Below are 16,212 nucleotides of genomic sequence, written 5' to 3' on the forward strand. Positions count from 1 at the left end.
AAAAGTTAGTTGGTTGGTGGTAAGAAGATCAAAATTGCAACGCTGTGCAGTGTTGGTCAAGAAATTTGATTGTCACAGTTCAGGAAATATGGACCACAACATGAAACTTTAATCTGTTGCACCACTTCTAACTGATGAAGAGCCACTTACTTGACAATCTTTTTGAGTGTCAAAAAAAGTTTGATACTTTTTGCACCATCTGGTAAGCACTACTAAGCACTTCTTCTTCTTCTTCTTCTTCTTCTTCTTCTTCTTCTTCTTCTTCATTATTATTATTATTATTATTATTATTATTATTATTATTCAGGAACGTTACAACAACAATAAAAAATATAATACAGAGACAACTTGCAGCATCCTTGTTCTTAAGAAGTATATTTGTATAACCCCATGTCATGCGAGGTTAGTTTATATGAATGCAATTCTGTTGTAAACAGTGCAACCTCAGTAACACGGCTGAGCCAGAGCTCGTTAGAGAACTCTCCTGCTCTTTATTAGCCAATGGCACGCACCCTCAACTATACACAGTGAACCGGTGCTAGGATTTCTCAACAACTCATAAGGAAAGAGGAAATTCATTTGATTATGGGTATGGCCTTTTTGAAGTAGCTCACGAACTTTGAATTATTTTTGACATGCTACAAAATCCAGGTAACAATTTGGAGCCTCTTAGTAGGGGGCTGTTATTTCAGACTTTCCAAGTGTGTTATAATCAATGGCTATGTCCAAAATGCACCATATATGAGCATAGTTACTAGACTCAATTAGATTTTGACAAAAAAACAGTGGCATACTGTGATAGCTTACCCAGCTATAACCCACGTCAATAACCATATAAGATCTTATACATGCAGTCTGTAACTATGTTGACTGATAAACTAATATTAGCTCTTATCAGAAGCACTAATCCATCTTTATCACAGTGCAATTTATGTTGCTCAGTTCTGTTGCTGTAAATTAGATTCTGAATTCAGTTATTTCTGTAGGAGATCAATGAAAAAAGGGCTTATTTTTCTCAAATCCACCACAGGAACAGCATTCCACCTATGAGCTCAATGCTGTTTTTTTCTTTCTCCTGTGTGTTGTGAATGCGTGTGCGCGTGCTATAGGGGTGGGACTAGCTCAGTCTCCCGCATGATAGAATTGCACTAGATGGAGTTTGATGCAAACTGTGTGTGTGTGTGATAGAGAGAGAGAGAGAGAGAGAGGCGCTCCACACACACAGCTGGATGCTGTCCGGCCTTTTAAAAGGGGATTTATGTGGAGCTTACTTTAGAATGACTAGAGAGAACTGCACAATAAACAAGACCTTTTTAGGGCTGTAAATGCAGCTCAATTGAATTAGGAAATAATTACAAAATATTTATTTTAAAAGGTGATCATTTTTCCACATTTGGCTTTTAGGCTTTTTTTTTTTTGGCACACCTTCCTTAATTGTTCACGGGGGATATCTGACAAGCATCATATTTTTGGGTATAAATAGGTAAAGCAGCACTAATGTGAAATTTTTGTTCCATTCCAGCATAAAGAGATAAACTGTCATTTGAAACCCAGTGCGGATATCCAAACAGACTACACTGAAATCCTGTTTGAGAGAGAATGAGTCTCCCAGCACACAACAGGTATGATGAAGTTCAATTTTTTTTTCTGTATGGATGAAATTTTAATTAATCAGAAATTTATCAGATCTCTGAAAACTGATGTCATTATGTTGGATAATTTGGCAAGGTGCCTCCCAAATTGGATTATCCTGATAATTATATGAATGTAATGTAATGTGAATTCCAATATATAAGAAATAATATTTATTTATTTGTTTGTTTATTTCTTTCAAAACAAGCTTTGTTAGAAAAATAAAAATCAGAAATATCATGTTCTTGAAGTAATAGGCTAATGTTATTAGACACAGAGGTATGTGTGTTTGCCTGTTTTGGAGGTTGTGTGTCAAGTTGAAATATGAGACAGCATAAATGGCTCCATCTGAGACTATTAAATATCCTGTTTGTTTTAGGACACACTCTATAATTTATTCTCCTTTATGAGTTTTGAAAGAGCATGCACATTTAAGGAACAAGAGACTGGGAGCTGAGGATTTATTTTGGCGCTATGCACTTAACAGTGTTGATCTGTGTGTTGATAAGAAGATCTGTGAGCTGGAAGACAGACTTATTCACCTTGGAGATTCATTTGTGTTTGTTTATTCTTGATTTTACAAATGCATGCCGATTTTGGATCATTTTTCTCACTTTGTTTGTGGCTAATTCTGAATGCTTTCGATTTTTCATGTCCTGCAAGTTGGTAACAGTTATTCATCTCTAAAAGGTTGAAGGTGAATGCTAGGCACTTGACTTTGTAGATGCTGGATTAACTTGTACAGTAGCAAAAGCAAAGACAAATAACCCAAAAGCCTAACACTTGCTGAGAATATTTTGGACATTATTGTAAAATTAAACATTGATACATAATACATGAACGATGTTCTTTCTTAAAACATTACATAAGAATCCATAAATGAAAGTGATAATCATTGTAAATCTTCAGTTTAAGTGTTTAAGCTGCAAAAATGGAAGATGAAAAAGTACTATAAAAGGTAAGTAAAATAATACAACATATGAATGAGTTGTATTTGTATGTGTGTATCGACTTGAACTGTAGCAGTCATTCATTGGATTTGATAAGATTTTAAAAGTTGATTAAAATATGATTGAAGATCATGAAGATATTAAGGATATTTAGATGATTAAGATATTAAATTTTACTTTTCTGTTTGCATGTTTGTGTTCATGTTCTCATTGTACATCATACTTAAATTTTGCTCATATTGGCACAATGTACAAGCAAAGTTAAGAAGAGTAGAGTAAGAAAAAAATTAGATGAGTATTAAATATGTTTTTGCAACATATAACAAATGCAATTTGCTGTATGTACAGAACAATATATGCAGATAGTACAGTATATTTAAGGTAACTTGTACAGTTGGTCTTTATGTGTCAATATCTGTTTAAAGCGACATCTCAAACATAATTGGATAGACTTTTAAGTGCCAGAGTGGCTTTTCGCTTGTCCTACTGTTAGGCATAGAACAGAACAAACATCGACTTTGCCTTGTTCTGTGCTTTATTACTGATTGTGTTTATAACCTGTTTATTACCCTGGTCTTTTCATGCATTCAACTCAACTTGCAGCCGAACCTAGTGTTCAGTGAATTATGCAGGTTGTAAGGTTATATAAGGTTTTTGTTGCTGAAATGGAAAATAATGCGCAATGTACACAATGAAAAGAGGGCATAGCTGTATCTCTTGGATATGTTGGATTTACTGCACATCATCTGGCTCATACAGCTCATATTATTACACAGTAGAAAGAACAGACTTTTTGTATGCACTCTTGAAGTCTCTCCCTTGTCGGTGGGACTCTTTCAATGCTACTTAAATAATTAATAAATTAAAAGGACTTACAAAGCGGGCAATTTAATCTCCTGATTGGTGGATGAAGGGTTTCAGTTGCCTGTCTCAGTTCATTATTTGGGTGAAAGGAAGCAGTGGGGAAGAACGAGACTCCCATCTATTACGGTAGATGCAGAAGCAAAGACAGAATGAAGTTTAAGAACGCCTCAATAAGATGACCATTTGTTCAAAGATGTCTTGGAAGCCCTCTGTAAGCTGCCTTATTAGGAGAGAAATGAACATTATAGTATGGCATTTCCAAGTAGATTAAAATGTATCTCTCTCCATTTCTTGTGAAAGTTTAAAACTATTCATAATCATGTTGTTTAAATAAATCTAAACTAATTTGGCTTTTTAGAATGCTGGAAACGATCTTGCATGATGGCTCATTTCTGGAAGTCTCTTTTCTCTTCTGGTTCCAGGGCGATGGCATATCCCAGTGTCAGACATGACACATCTCTCCCAATTAATATCTTCAGCTTCGCTCTCAAAAAGCAGGCTCTGGGAGTTTTTGGCTCATGCTAATAAATATGAGGAAGGTGTTGAAGACATTTGTCTAATATTCATCATGAAAGACAAATAAACATTGAAAATACATTCTCTGGGGCAGAGCAGAAGGTAGTGTTGTATAAATGATACAATTGTAATAGTTTATCCTTAGAGTTCTTCATCTAATGGTTGATGTGTAGTATTTTTGTATCTCCATATGTGTCTGTATGCAGCTGTGTGTATCTACGTTGGTCAATGTCTCAGTGTATGCTAATAATCATTTTTGGCCACACTATGTGCTTTAAGCGAGAGAAAGGGGATGTGGCTTTCTGGATGTTGTTAAGCACGAGTCTGTGAGATATATTTTAGGAAGTAACTTGACATTCCACATTTCTACCACTGTGACGTTCTGTGTGACTTCTCTGAAGTGATTAATCAAATGACCTGCAGGTACAGCAGTATATGCAGTGGGCCTGAGTTCACTTCAACAATGTGGTTTGAATCTAGTGTGCTGTTCGCATGCTACATGTTTCGTATTTTACAGTATAAATTCAAAGTATTTAGCACAGCCGGGGTGGAGGAACACTATTAGATATGGTGAATAATGTTACTTGTGACTCCAGTCAACTAGACATCAGTGAGGAAAAAGACTTCCGTATATCCTTTAGCAGTTGCTATATCTCTCATTGTAATTAAGCTCCACATGCTCTCTCATTGATAATTTTTCACAATGGTTTTATGAAATTTTGTCCCCTAATTTGCCTCCTAAATTAAATTTGACATGGTCTTTCTCTGTGTACTTGAATTCGTTGTCTTGAAAAAGCTGATGATTTATAAGAAAAGCAAAAGCATCATCTTGAATGTTCTTGTTTAGTTGTTTGTAATGCAGTCCTTTACCTTTGTATTTTACTAGCTAAAATCCAGCACATGCTTCCTTCACTTTCAAACCGATTGTATATTCAGAGAAAATGTATTTTAATATGGCCCTGCTTTTTTTTTTAAATACCTCCACTCATTAAGTGTCTCTTGCACAGGTTCAGATTGTGCAATACCTATCTATTTCCATTTAGAACTGAGAGACAATTTTTCCATATCTCTGTTCTTCTTTCTTAAAGTGAGTTGGAGTTAATTCAATAACTGACTCTAGATGTTTCTGCCTTCAGGATGAAGAAGGCATACTTCTATGTACTCACCCCCCTGCCAATCCACAAAATATTGAGTAAACATGTTTTGTACTCTTGACTTGTTAAATGACATTGACCAAAAACTATTTATGGCATTTATTTCATGGTGCCATGACTGCTATACATGAGACACAATGCACAAAACATTTAACTGTTTTAAGGGTTAAGGATAAAAAACAACAACAGCATTATAAAAGTATTACATAAAACTATAGATTGTAATATAGATTTGGTTAACATTTCATTTCATGTAATGAAGAGTGCTCAAGAGTGTATCTTAGTCTCTCAAACATTCATAATTTAGCAGACAGCTTAACAAGTCTCCATTTTCATGGGTGATTTTTTTAATTCATTTTCTAACTTAAGTAATTAAGTAGTTTTAATGTTCATGTCTAATTTTGTTTTTCTACCCCTCTACCACTCCACTTTCATCCACTTCTCCCTCTCTCCCATGGCAGGGCTTGGCGCTGACAGACACGCTGTCACACATAGGAGTGCAGAACCTCTCTCCATTTTTTGGCACTCCCCCTCCTCCTCCCAGCATCTTTAATAAGACACATGCTCCTGGGCTGGGCTGTTCACTCACACCAGCTTTTCCTGGCTTCTGCTGGTACGCACTACACACTCATTACAGTCCTGCATGGCTTCATGGGTGGAAGAGCTGTGCCCTTTCTGCTCACACGTTCATCATCTCACCATCTATCTCCACACCTGAGCCCAGCACTGCACCCCCAATTCCCTCTCATCCTTACCCTCTGCGTTATGGCTTGTGCCCTGGGTATTTTTGGTTTTCCAGCTGTGTTACTCTCTGCCCAAGGAAGGGGCGTCCACAGTGGGCAGTAAACAGGTCCACCTGCCTCATTGTGGTAAAAGGGGGCACTTCGTCACATCCGTCTGCCTGCAGGGGGAGTGCCAGCACCGCTGGGCAACAAGGACTATGCAGCTGGGACTGCTGGCACTGGTGCTGGCCTTCCTCAGCTCTATGGGTTACAGCGACAGCCTTAGGATCCCCAGAGGAAGGAGGCAGAGACACAGTGAGTCATCACAACTATCATCTGCTCTTTTTCGTGAGGGCTGTCTCTCTGTGTTTCTTGTTTGGTTGTAATTCTAGTTTAAGGTGCTTTACTGGAATGACTGACACAGCAGAACCTTTGGTAATCAAAAAGAGATGTAAATACTACATGACCTAAACTACAACTAGGATAATTTAAGATCACAATATATAATGTATAATCGCTATAATGAGCCTTGTGTGGTGTCTCTGTCTCTCATCACATAGTAGTGGTACAACAGAGAGCTGTATTTGTTAATATAACTGCAGCTAAGTGTAAATATATATTACATTTGTTTATTTTAAACACATATTGTTTGCTTTCAAGGTTACTTTGAGTGTCAATTTTTCCTCTTCAAGTGCTTTGGATTTGGATTACATTAAGCTTCTTGCAGTTAGTTAGAGTATGTATCATTCACTTAAGTGATTTCTGATGTATTATTATCAATTGGACAAACAGACCTTTTCATAACTTTGTAACATCATAGCTTACGATGTTTGCGAACATACATAAATAGATCTGACCTCAGTATATTTAAGGATAGTGTTTATTTTTAATGCTAAACATTTAATGACCTCCAGCTTTCAGCAAGATCATGTATTGCACCAAGATCATGTATTGCACCTGCAATAAAAGGCCTGGATATAAATCTGTAGCATTACAATTAACTGTTTTTATAGTGGAATATGAGATTTCAGTTTGAAAAAACAATATACAGATAGCTGCTCCTTCTGTGCTGTCAGAGGCTTTGTGTCAAATATAAGAAAATTCCTGCAATTTTTTGCAAGCATTGCTAAAAATAAAAGTAATCAAAATGCAATATTATAGTTAGTCATATTTTTGAAGAAAAAAAACCCAGCCAGTTTTATATAGAGGGTAATCTTTATATAAAAGTATAATCCTTGTATAAATGCTTCACTAGAGAGTGAGAACGATAATGAAACGATTTTGGCTTAGCAAAACATGGCCTTGCCATACAACTTCTAAAAAAAGTACAACTGCATGAACTGATTTTGTGGCTTGTTAATTAGCAACATACTTGTCATGTTTTTTAACATTACCACAGTGTAATGAAATTGTTGGATAATCATTTCCTGTGTCACAGAAGTTTGCAGAGTGAAATAAATCATAAGCCATATTCTCTCAGGAGGGCCTTAAAACTTAATGCAGCTGACCAACAAGTATGCCTGACATCCATGACGACACTTCATTTAACATTGTTTCATCAGTTTAATATTAAAAAAATGGTACTGACAATTGCTATTTCACAACATGCTATGCTACTAGCAAATTATAGAACTTTTGGCAATCTGAACAAGCCTGAATCAGAGTAACAAACCATCTACATTTGGCCTGAGTGCTGTAGTACAGACTGCTTATGTAATTTGTAATTATGGAAATCATGTCAGATAACATTCATTAGAAACAAATGAGACATTTTGGCTAACTCTATAATTATCTTATTGAGGGGACTTAAATAAATTTGAAACTTTTTTCCATGCAAAGGAATTTTTTTGTTGCAAAGGTTAATATAACATACACCTGTATTTAATTAAACATTGCCTCAAATCCTAATATTATTTCAGAACCCTTATGTAATAATAATAATAATAATAATAATAATAATAATAATAATAATAATGGGCGGCACGGTGGTGTAGTGGTTAGCGCTGTCGCCTCACAGCAAGAAGGTCCTGGGTTCGAGCCCCAGGGCCGGCGAGGGCCTTTCTGTGTGGAGTTTGCATGTTCTCCCCGTGTCCGCGTGGGTTTCCTCCGGGTGCTCCGGTTTCCCCCACAGTCCAAAGACATGCAGGTTAGGTTAACTGGTGACTCTAAATTGACCGTAGGTGTGAATGTGAGTGTGAATGGTTGTCTGTGTCTATGTGTCAGCCCTGTGATGACCTGGCGACTTGTCCAGGGTGTACCCCGCCTTTCGCCCGTAGTCAGCTGGGATAGGCTCCAGCTTGCCTGCGACCCTGTAGAAGGATAAAGCGGCTAGAGATAATGAGATGAGATGAGATAATAATAATTTATTAAATAAAAAATGTATGGGACTAAACTCCTCCTTATGTCAGATTTTTAGCGCTATCACCAAGATGTCATCAAACTTTCACGATTTCAATCAGCTTTCCACTCTAACTGCATTCCTGAAAAAATTTAGATTTGTCTGCTTTCTGGCCAAAATTAACTTTTGGGCCAGAAATGTTTCAGCTGTGATGTCCAGCTAAGCTGATCAAGATTTCTGTTTTCATTTAAGGAGAATAGATGCAGTTCATCTGTCCTCTGCTCATCTATTAACTCTAGGCTTTTGTTCAGCAAAAATACAAAGTTGGGTGCAGGTTTACATTTGCTCAATTTATAGATGTTTATAGATGAGGCATAAAAGGTACTCAAATTTTGTTCGTCATATGCTTCTATCTCCAGTCTGCCCTGAATAACATCCTACAGTACAGAGGTGGCTGCTGTGGTCTTCCTTTGTATTGTGTTGAGCTAACCAGTATTCAATAAACACAACTCAAACAGTGATTTCACTGAACCATCTATCAAAATGTTCCTTTCTTTCTCCTGAGAGTTTTTTTCTCCTAGTTCTGAGGGAGGGAAAGGAATGCAGAAAAAAGAATGCTGTTGTGTTTGATGAGGTTCTGGACCAGAAATGTAAAGTGTCTTGTAGATCTGAATCTGTTTAGACTCACTTTTCCAATAAATATTGATTTGAAAATTCTGAGGCAAGATTGTGAGTTTCATAGGCTAACAATATCGCTCTCTTGGTTGCTATTTGATCATATATTTTGTTGATAACTGGGCAAGAATTTCATTCTCTTGTGGCTTTTTTTTATTGAGGTGGATGATTTATATTTATGTAGTGAATCTTTAGAATACAAAGAGGAACAAGGAGAATGTTTTACACAGATGTTTTCCTAGTTCTAAAAGGTTTCAGCACAATTTCTTCATGTTATTATGTGGTTTTATGGCCATATCTTCAGTTATGTTTCTACCGCCTCTATGTCTTTAAACAGTTTTCAGGTCAAAGTCCCTCCCGTGCCAGGACCTGGGCTTCCCAGGCAGCCTCCCGTCTCAGTACTAACCAGGCCCTTAAGGCGCATTGGGTGGTACCGATCTCCGCTTCCATAGCCCTCGGCCACTCGCCTATTATACAGCTAGGGTTACAGTGGGGAGCTAGTCCTCTGGTAACCACGAGAGTTTGACTCCCCACTCACATCTTTTAAGCAGTTTTAAGGATGAGAAAAAAGCACATCAGGTAAAGTTCCAGTTGGTGGTTAGAATCAAACTGATAAAGTCTATCTGTATGATAAAAAAATTATATATATCGCTTAACATGCTCTAATGGAACATACCATCCATGCATTTTTGATCAATATTGTGGGAAAATGGGTTCCTTATCATTATTAGTACTGCCAGAGGTATGGCTTACTGCTGGCATGCAACTCCATACAATATTGCAGAAGTCACACTGGGTACAGCTGATTCACAAGGGTTTTTTTTATGCTTTTACCATCCTTTATCTTTACTAGACAAACTTTGCAGATGAATTGCACTTACAGTGTGTATATTTAGACCTGATTGCACATAGAATTGTAAATCAGTGCAGATGACTGTGACTTTGACAGCAATTGGCCAAAGAAACAGGATGTGCATTTTGTGTAATCATTTGTTTCTTCTATTGGCAACAGAGACTAACATTTTTGGACCATGATAGAACAGAAATGGCAAGAATGTATGCATGAAGGATGAATGTGAGCATTTGCTTGAGTTTATTCATTGGTGTCAGTTGTCAGGTTCATGAGTGTTTGTGTTCCTGGAATGATAGGAAACTATATCTAGTGAAATGTCTGGAAGAAAGAAGTAGTTTGTGATTTTGCTCTGTTCCATAAGCCTGCCAATCTTATTACTGGAATTGCTGTGATGGCTGAGTCACTGTATGTGCAGCCATAAGGGGTGTGATTTCAATACCTAATTTGCAATATACTAGTATGAGATGTCCTTCCAAAAATATGCATGCTTCTTTAAATAAATCTGTTCAGTATTTGTGAAGGGCTGCTTCAATTAAATAGTGTAAAGAAGAAGCCTTTATTTGTCACATGCACACTCAAACACAGTAAAATTCATCCTCCGCATTTAACCCATCTGAAGCAGTGAACACACGCACACCCAGAGCAGTGGGCAGCCATACTACAGCGCCCGGGGAAAGAGACTTTAAACAATATTGTTGTACTTTATGTGATATTTAAGTGTGCTCTGAGTTGAATTAGCTGCAGACATTAACATGTTTAACAAGCTTAATCACTGCCAGGCTTATTGCCTTGTGCCCCAGAGCACCTTTAAGGGAAAAGTGAATGCCTTATACTCCCTTAAAAAGGCTTTAGGCCATGAGGCAGTAAACTTGGCAATGATTAATCTTGTTGCATACAAGTTAATGTGAACATATAGGACTACCTTCTTTACTTGCTTTTTGAATTAATCATATTGATGACTTCAGAATTAATGTTAGAATTAGAATTTTTAGAATTTGCAGTGAGGAAACATATAATAATACTGCAATAATATTACATCCTTTCCTTTGGTCTCCATTTGTCTTGTTGTCTGTGCCCCAGCAGCAAGTACTGAAGTACCAGCATCATGCTCCAGCGGCTGTGAAAGCTGCTCTGAATACAACGGATGCACAAAATGCCAACCACGACTTTTCATCCTCTTGGAAAGAAATGACATCCGTCAGACGGGTGTGTGCCTTGTCACTTGTCCTGTTGGATATTATGGCATTCGAAATCAGGATGTGAACAGGTGCACACGTGAGTATTAGTATGGTTTTGAAACATTGTTCTGGAGTATGTCAGATCTTTACTAAATTAAAAGAGCATTTAAACTAAATAGGGTTTAAGCTTGGAAGATCTAGCAGTAACTGGAAGTCTGCTCCAAAGCTCATGTTTCCTGCCAACCCGAGCTCCACCAGTGGCATTAAATCAATGTGTCTTACTGAGCCAGTGATCTGTTTTCTCTTACTTTGTGGGTGAAAAACAGGAATTGGGGGGAAAAATCAAAAGCAAAACACTGGTAGTATACTGTTTGTCTGTAAGAAAGTCTACATTCATACTTTGGCCTGCAAATAGAGTTCATGCAAGTTCACCACTCTGACCACATTTTTCTACTCAAGCACTAAGAGCTCTCTGTATTTTTGAATGGGATTTGGCTGTTACTTTTATTCTATCAGGTAATGTTACATTCATTGAACTACTACTACCACTACTACTACTACTACTACTACTACTACTACTACTACTATTATTAATAGTAATGATAATAAATCATGATTGAAAAAACATGAAGAAAAAAACAGCTGCACGGTGTCCCTGATAAACGGATTCATAATAACTCATTATAAAAAAAGAATGAAAAGGTTTTAGCATTTGTCTAATTGTAAATTGCATTAATCTCTAACACCTTTCGGTAAAGGAGTTTTGATAGCCAATTAGTGTGAAATGCAGCTTGTTCTTGTTATATTTTGTTTCTGGAAGAAAATGATGGCTTTTGTTTTGCAAGATACACTCTTGCATCACATTACTTAATCTGTCTCAGATGTTGGAGCGATTTAGCTATTTTCTAAATGGTCATTAAAGGTAATCTCAATTCAGACATGACACTGAAGGGTATTGCTCGATAGTGTTTGTGTTTCAGAAACTGAAGCCATGGGCTTTCTCACACTGTAGATAATCACTCTTTTCTGTAATCCTCCATACCAGAAGAGTCTCACAGTGGCATTATAAGAATTTCCTTTATCCACCTTATGAAATATACAAGTGATTAGGGTTCGGGTGTGGGGTGGAGTTAGTTTAGATATTAATAGTATTGGTTGTGTTAAATCCAGGAAAATTTTTCATTAAAACCTCTGCAAATTTTTATGCAAGTTTGGGTCGTCTAGACAGATTTGCAAATGGTTTTGTTGAGATTTAATGTGTCCACAAGTGTAGTTTCCCATAAAGATTGCTATTTAAACTACTGTAATTGATTTAATAAGTAAGTTATCTTATTTGCGTTTAACTAACTCCTGTTAAAGAATTAGAAAAAAACCTGCATGTGAAATTACTGTATTCTGATGGTGTAAAAAGTTAATCTAAAATATGCTCAGAAAGACTCACACTGTCGTGCTGAACTCAGTTACATGCATGTTTGCGTTGTATTGGCTGCTTGTGTTGATTCTCTTTTCTGTTGAACTCTAACAAGTCTATCATGCTAAATTTTACTTATCCATCCATCGATTATCCGTAACCGCTTATCCTGTGCAGGGTCACGGGCAAGCTAGAGCCTATGGGTGAGAGGCGGGGTCATTGCCAGCCTGCCAGGTCATCGCAGGGCTGACACATAGAGACAAACAACCATTCACACTCACATTCACACCTACGGTCAATTTAGAGCCACCAATTAACCTAACCTGCATGTCTTTGGACTGTGGGGGAAACCGGAGCACCCAGAGGAAACCCACACAGACACAGGGAGAACATACAAATTCCACACAGAAAGGCCCCTGTTGGCCACTGGGCTCGAACCCAGAACCTTCTTGCTGTGAGGCGACAGTGCCAACCACTACACCACCATGCCACCTAAATTTTTACTTATACCCAGACCATTCAATTCTCATTGGAATCTACTTTACTTAGATCATAAAAACACTCAAATGCTTTGAACCATTTTAAATCTTGCTTGACGTTAACTTGGTGTGCTATTTTTATTCAGATTGCTGGGTACATTTATGAAGCATTATGTGACATGGCTGAAATACATTAATTTCAGAATTAGATAATAGTGACGGGTTAGGAAGCGCATTCTAGTACTGTTGGTTGGTGTCTGTTTTTCATTCCCACTGTGTTCATAATTGCCCCTATTTAAAAGTAGTTTGGATGCTTGACTATACGGTAAAGCTGAGCTTGTATGGAGATGGAAGTGTAAAGAGCAAAACCCACTTCTGATGTGCAGGACTTTTGGACTGGATTTGTTTAAGTCATCCATGCTTCTTTTTAAAAGGGGATGCTTCTAAAAGTTGCTGAATATTATTTATGGTATAGCTTAATGCTTACATATATCATCTCCCTGTGTCACCTCCCACCTCTCCTTTCACCAATAAGTATTCCAACAACAGTTATCCAGTTATTCAGCCTGCATATTTCACACATGATATTTATGGAGTAACTTAGTTTAATCTCAGGAAGAGTCAAACTATACATGTATATTATGTATCTATTTCACTCATCACAGACGTTTTATATATATATATATATATATATATATATATATATATATATATATATATATATATATATATATATATATAAACTGCTAAACAGGTTTCCTTTAATGCCATGACTTTATTTCTCTTTCTTTCAGAATGCAAAATAGAAAACTGCTCTGAGTGTTTCAGTCGAACATTTTGCTTAAAATGTAAGGAGGGCTTATATTCATACAGTGGCCGGTGTTACCACAGCTGCCCCGAAGGCTTCATCACTATCAACAGCACCATGGAGTGCGTAGGTGAGTGATCCTGCAAATCAAAAAGCTGACATGCATTTTTAAATGTCACGTGTATATGTATATTCCAAAGCTGAATCTAACTGATGCCTCTTTAATGTCTGTGTCATTTAATTAAGAAAAACTAATATAAAGTCACAAATGTGTCAGGCTGAACTGATATAGTGTGAATGCCAAGTAGGGGCAATCTCATATTTTAACCATTCAGTAAATTCAATCATCATAAACTGTGATAAAAATTCTGTCCAAAAAATGTAGTTATAAGTTATATCTTTGGACTGACAAAGTAGACAGTAATGTATATATAGAGTCACTTTCATATGAGATTGGTGGACATTCAAGAAATCAAATTGTTTCCAAACAAGGGTAAGGTTGACATGGATGTCATGAAATACATGTTCAATTTGCATTCTTTTATAATATCACCTTTCTTTCTCTGCAAAGCATAATGGTATTGGCAAAAGAAGAAGCCTGGTGCAATACTCTGTTCTCCTCCTTTTTTTGCCCGTGGTTTCTCAATCACCAGCTAACGGAACTTTGGAGAGAGGCCTGCTGTATTATAAGGGCTTTACTGATTTGTTCTGAAAATTGTTCTGTCATAAGCAAGCAAACCCCAGTGCTAATAGTATTACTCTCAGAGACTGAGCGCTGGCTCCCCCCAAATACTTGGCTTTTAAATGGAGAGTTTTAACTCCTAAGGTAACATTTTGGCATCAGCCAATACTCATGAAACCCTCAATAACAACAAATGTTCAAATTTAGTCTGTGATTGAAAACAGCTGAGAATACATGGAAGTCTGAATCAGAGCTTGACAGTGTGTCATAAGGTTGGATAAAAATGAAACCTGCCACAAATAATCATAACAAAATTTCATCCATTTAGTGAAGAGAAATGAGACTATGAGTGATACTGGATATTACCAATCTGAATATCTGCCATAAAGTCCTTAGGGTTCACGGATATGTTTTCCTTCATATTTGTTCGAAAACCCCTGACCTGGAGATCAGGAACTGAGTCAACTTAATATTGTAATAAAAGAAACATTTGCTTCTCAGAAACAAGGCCTATATGATTCATTTTATCCTTGTTATTCATTCTAGTGCGATGTGAGATGGGTGAATGGAGTCCATGGGGCCCTTGCATGAAGAAAAACAAAACATGTGGTTTCAGAAAGGGCAGCCAAAGCCGTAGAAGGGAGCCTACACAACCCCCTAGTCCAGCCACCATCAGTGGGTCTGCATCTCTTTCTACCTGCATTTCTGAGACTGAGACGCAGAAATGCAGCGTGCCGAAAAGGATCCCCTGTGGAAAAAGTAAGCTTCAGTGAGACAACAGGGGAGCCCAGAAAACGTGATGGGCTCACATACATATAAAGATATGAATTCAGTTTTAATACTTGGGCATATTTAAGACTGAGCCCTGGCTTCCATAATCAAAGCAAATATTTGCTTTCTGAAATTGTAAGAGAGTTCAGATATATATCTGTTCGCAACCAGCGCATGTAACCATGGCTACATCCCAAGGACCCACAAGTATTCCAAATAAAACTCCTTTTCCATTAAACGGGATGAATTAATAGAACATTTTTACACATTACTGAGGCACATCATCCATAAGCTAATTTGAATTTGTGAAGATAAACAGTAAGCAAACTGAAACACAAATGAAGTTTCTTTAAGAATAAGCTTATTTCTATAGTTTTCATTTGACTGTTTTCACAGAGATCTGAGGTTAACAACAATATGTAGATAAAATATTTAGACCTAAAAGCAACTTTTTTATGTAACTGATTCACTGTTCTTGCATTTCAGAACCAAAGCATGTTTCAGTCATTTTCCACCAGATATGTATACTTTGGACAAAAAGGAAAGAATTTTATGCGTTTACATGAAAAAGATCACCTTTATTTGGCCAGTTATTAACTCATAACTTTTTCTTGACCGTTCATTAACAAAACACACTAGACTGCAGCATTACATAATTTCTTACTCTTTGTTCTTGTCGGCTGAGGAGAATATTCTTCTTCAGGGTAGAAGTGGGCTCCATGCTATGCTGGATATGACAGCACCATCTGAGAAATGAAAGGCAAATTTACACTGCGTGACGCCTTCCTTGTGGAAAGAATTTCAACCTTGGGCTCATAAGAATAATTAACAGTGAAATATTATAAACTAGCCCATAAAAGTGTTACAGTGCCTGCCAAATTTCTAAACTTGGCGACTACTTGTCGGAAAGCGACTGGTAAGAGACAGTGCCATGTTGCTCAGATGAGGCTTGACATGTGCAAAGCAATTGTTTGCAGTTATTCTTTAAAAAAATATAAAGTTCAGTTGTGAGAAGTTAGAACCATATCTGTAATTTTCTTCTACCACTTGTACTTTTTTTAACCCAGATTTGTGGTGTAAATATGGGAGAAATCATTCTGTTCCGTAAATTAATGTGTAGATTTTTCATGTGTGTAAATGTGCACCATGTGTTAAATTAGCAAGGCTGTAAATACATCT

The 16,212-nt window shown here is 37.0% G+C and overlaps 1 protein-coding gene across 2 annotated transcripts in view; it reads left to right on the forward strand.

Annotated features, from left to right (window-relative positions):
* Positions 1–1,293: 1,293 nt before the first annotated feature.
* The window catches only part of rspo1 (R-spondin 1), a 31,522-nt gene continuing 16,603 nt past the window's right edge, over positions 1,294–16,212 (forward strand). Inside the window, exons 1-7 of one of the 2 annotated variants that reach the window (XM_060920653.1) lie at positions 1,294–1,375; positions 1,523–1,622; positions 5,099–5,154; positions 5,578–6,153; positions 10,788–10,979; positions 13,567–13,710; positions 14,809–15,021. In XM_060920653.1, coding sequence (XP_060776636.1) covers positions 6,057–6,153; positions 10,788–10,979; positions 13,567–13,710; positions 14,809–15,021 — 646 coding nt within the window. In that variant the 5' untranslated portion in view covers positions 1,294–1,375; positions 1,523–1,622; positions 5,099–5,154; positions 5,578–6,056. The remainder of the gene's footprint in view (positions 1,376–1,522; positions 1,623–5,098; positions 5,155–5,577; positions 6,154–10,787; positions 10,980–13,566; positions 13,711–14,808; positions 15,022–16,212) is intronic. The other variant, XM_060920654.1, reaches the window with a different exon arrangement.

Source organism: Neoarius graeffei, chromosome 5 (assembly GCF_027579695.1).
Source record: "Neoarius graeffei isolate fNeoGra1 chromosome 5, fNeoGra1.pri, whole genome shotgun sequence".
Lineage (NCBI taxonomy): Eukaryota > Metazoa > Chordata > Actinopteri > Siluriformes > Ariidae > Neoarius > Neoarius graeffei.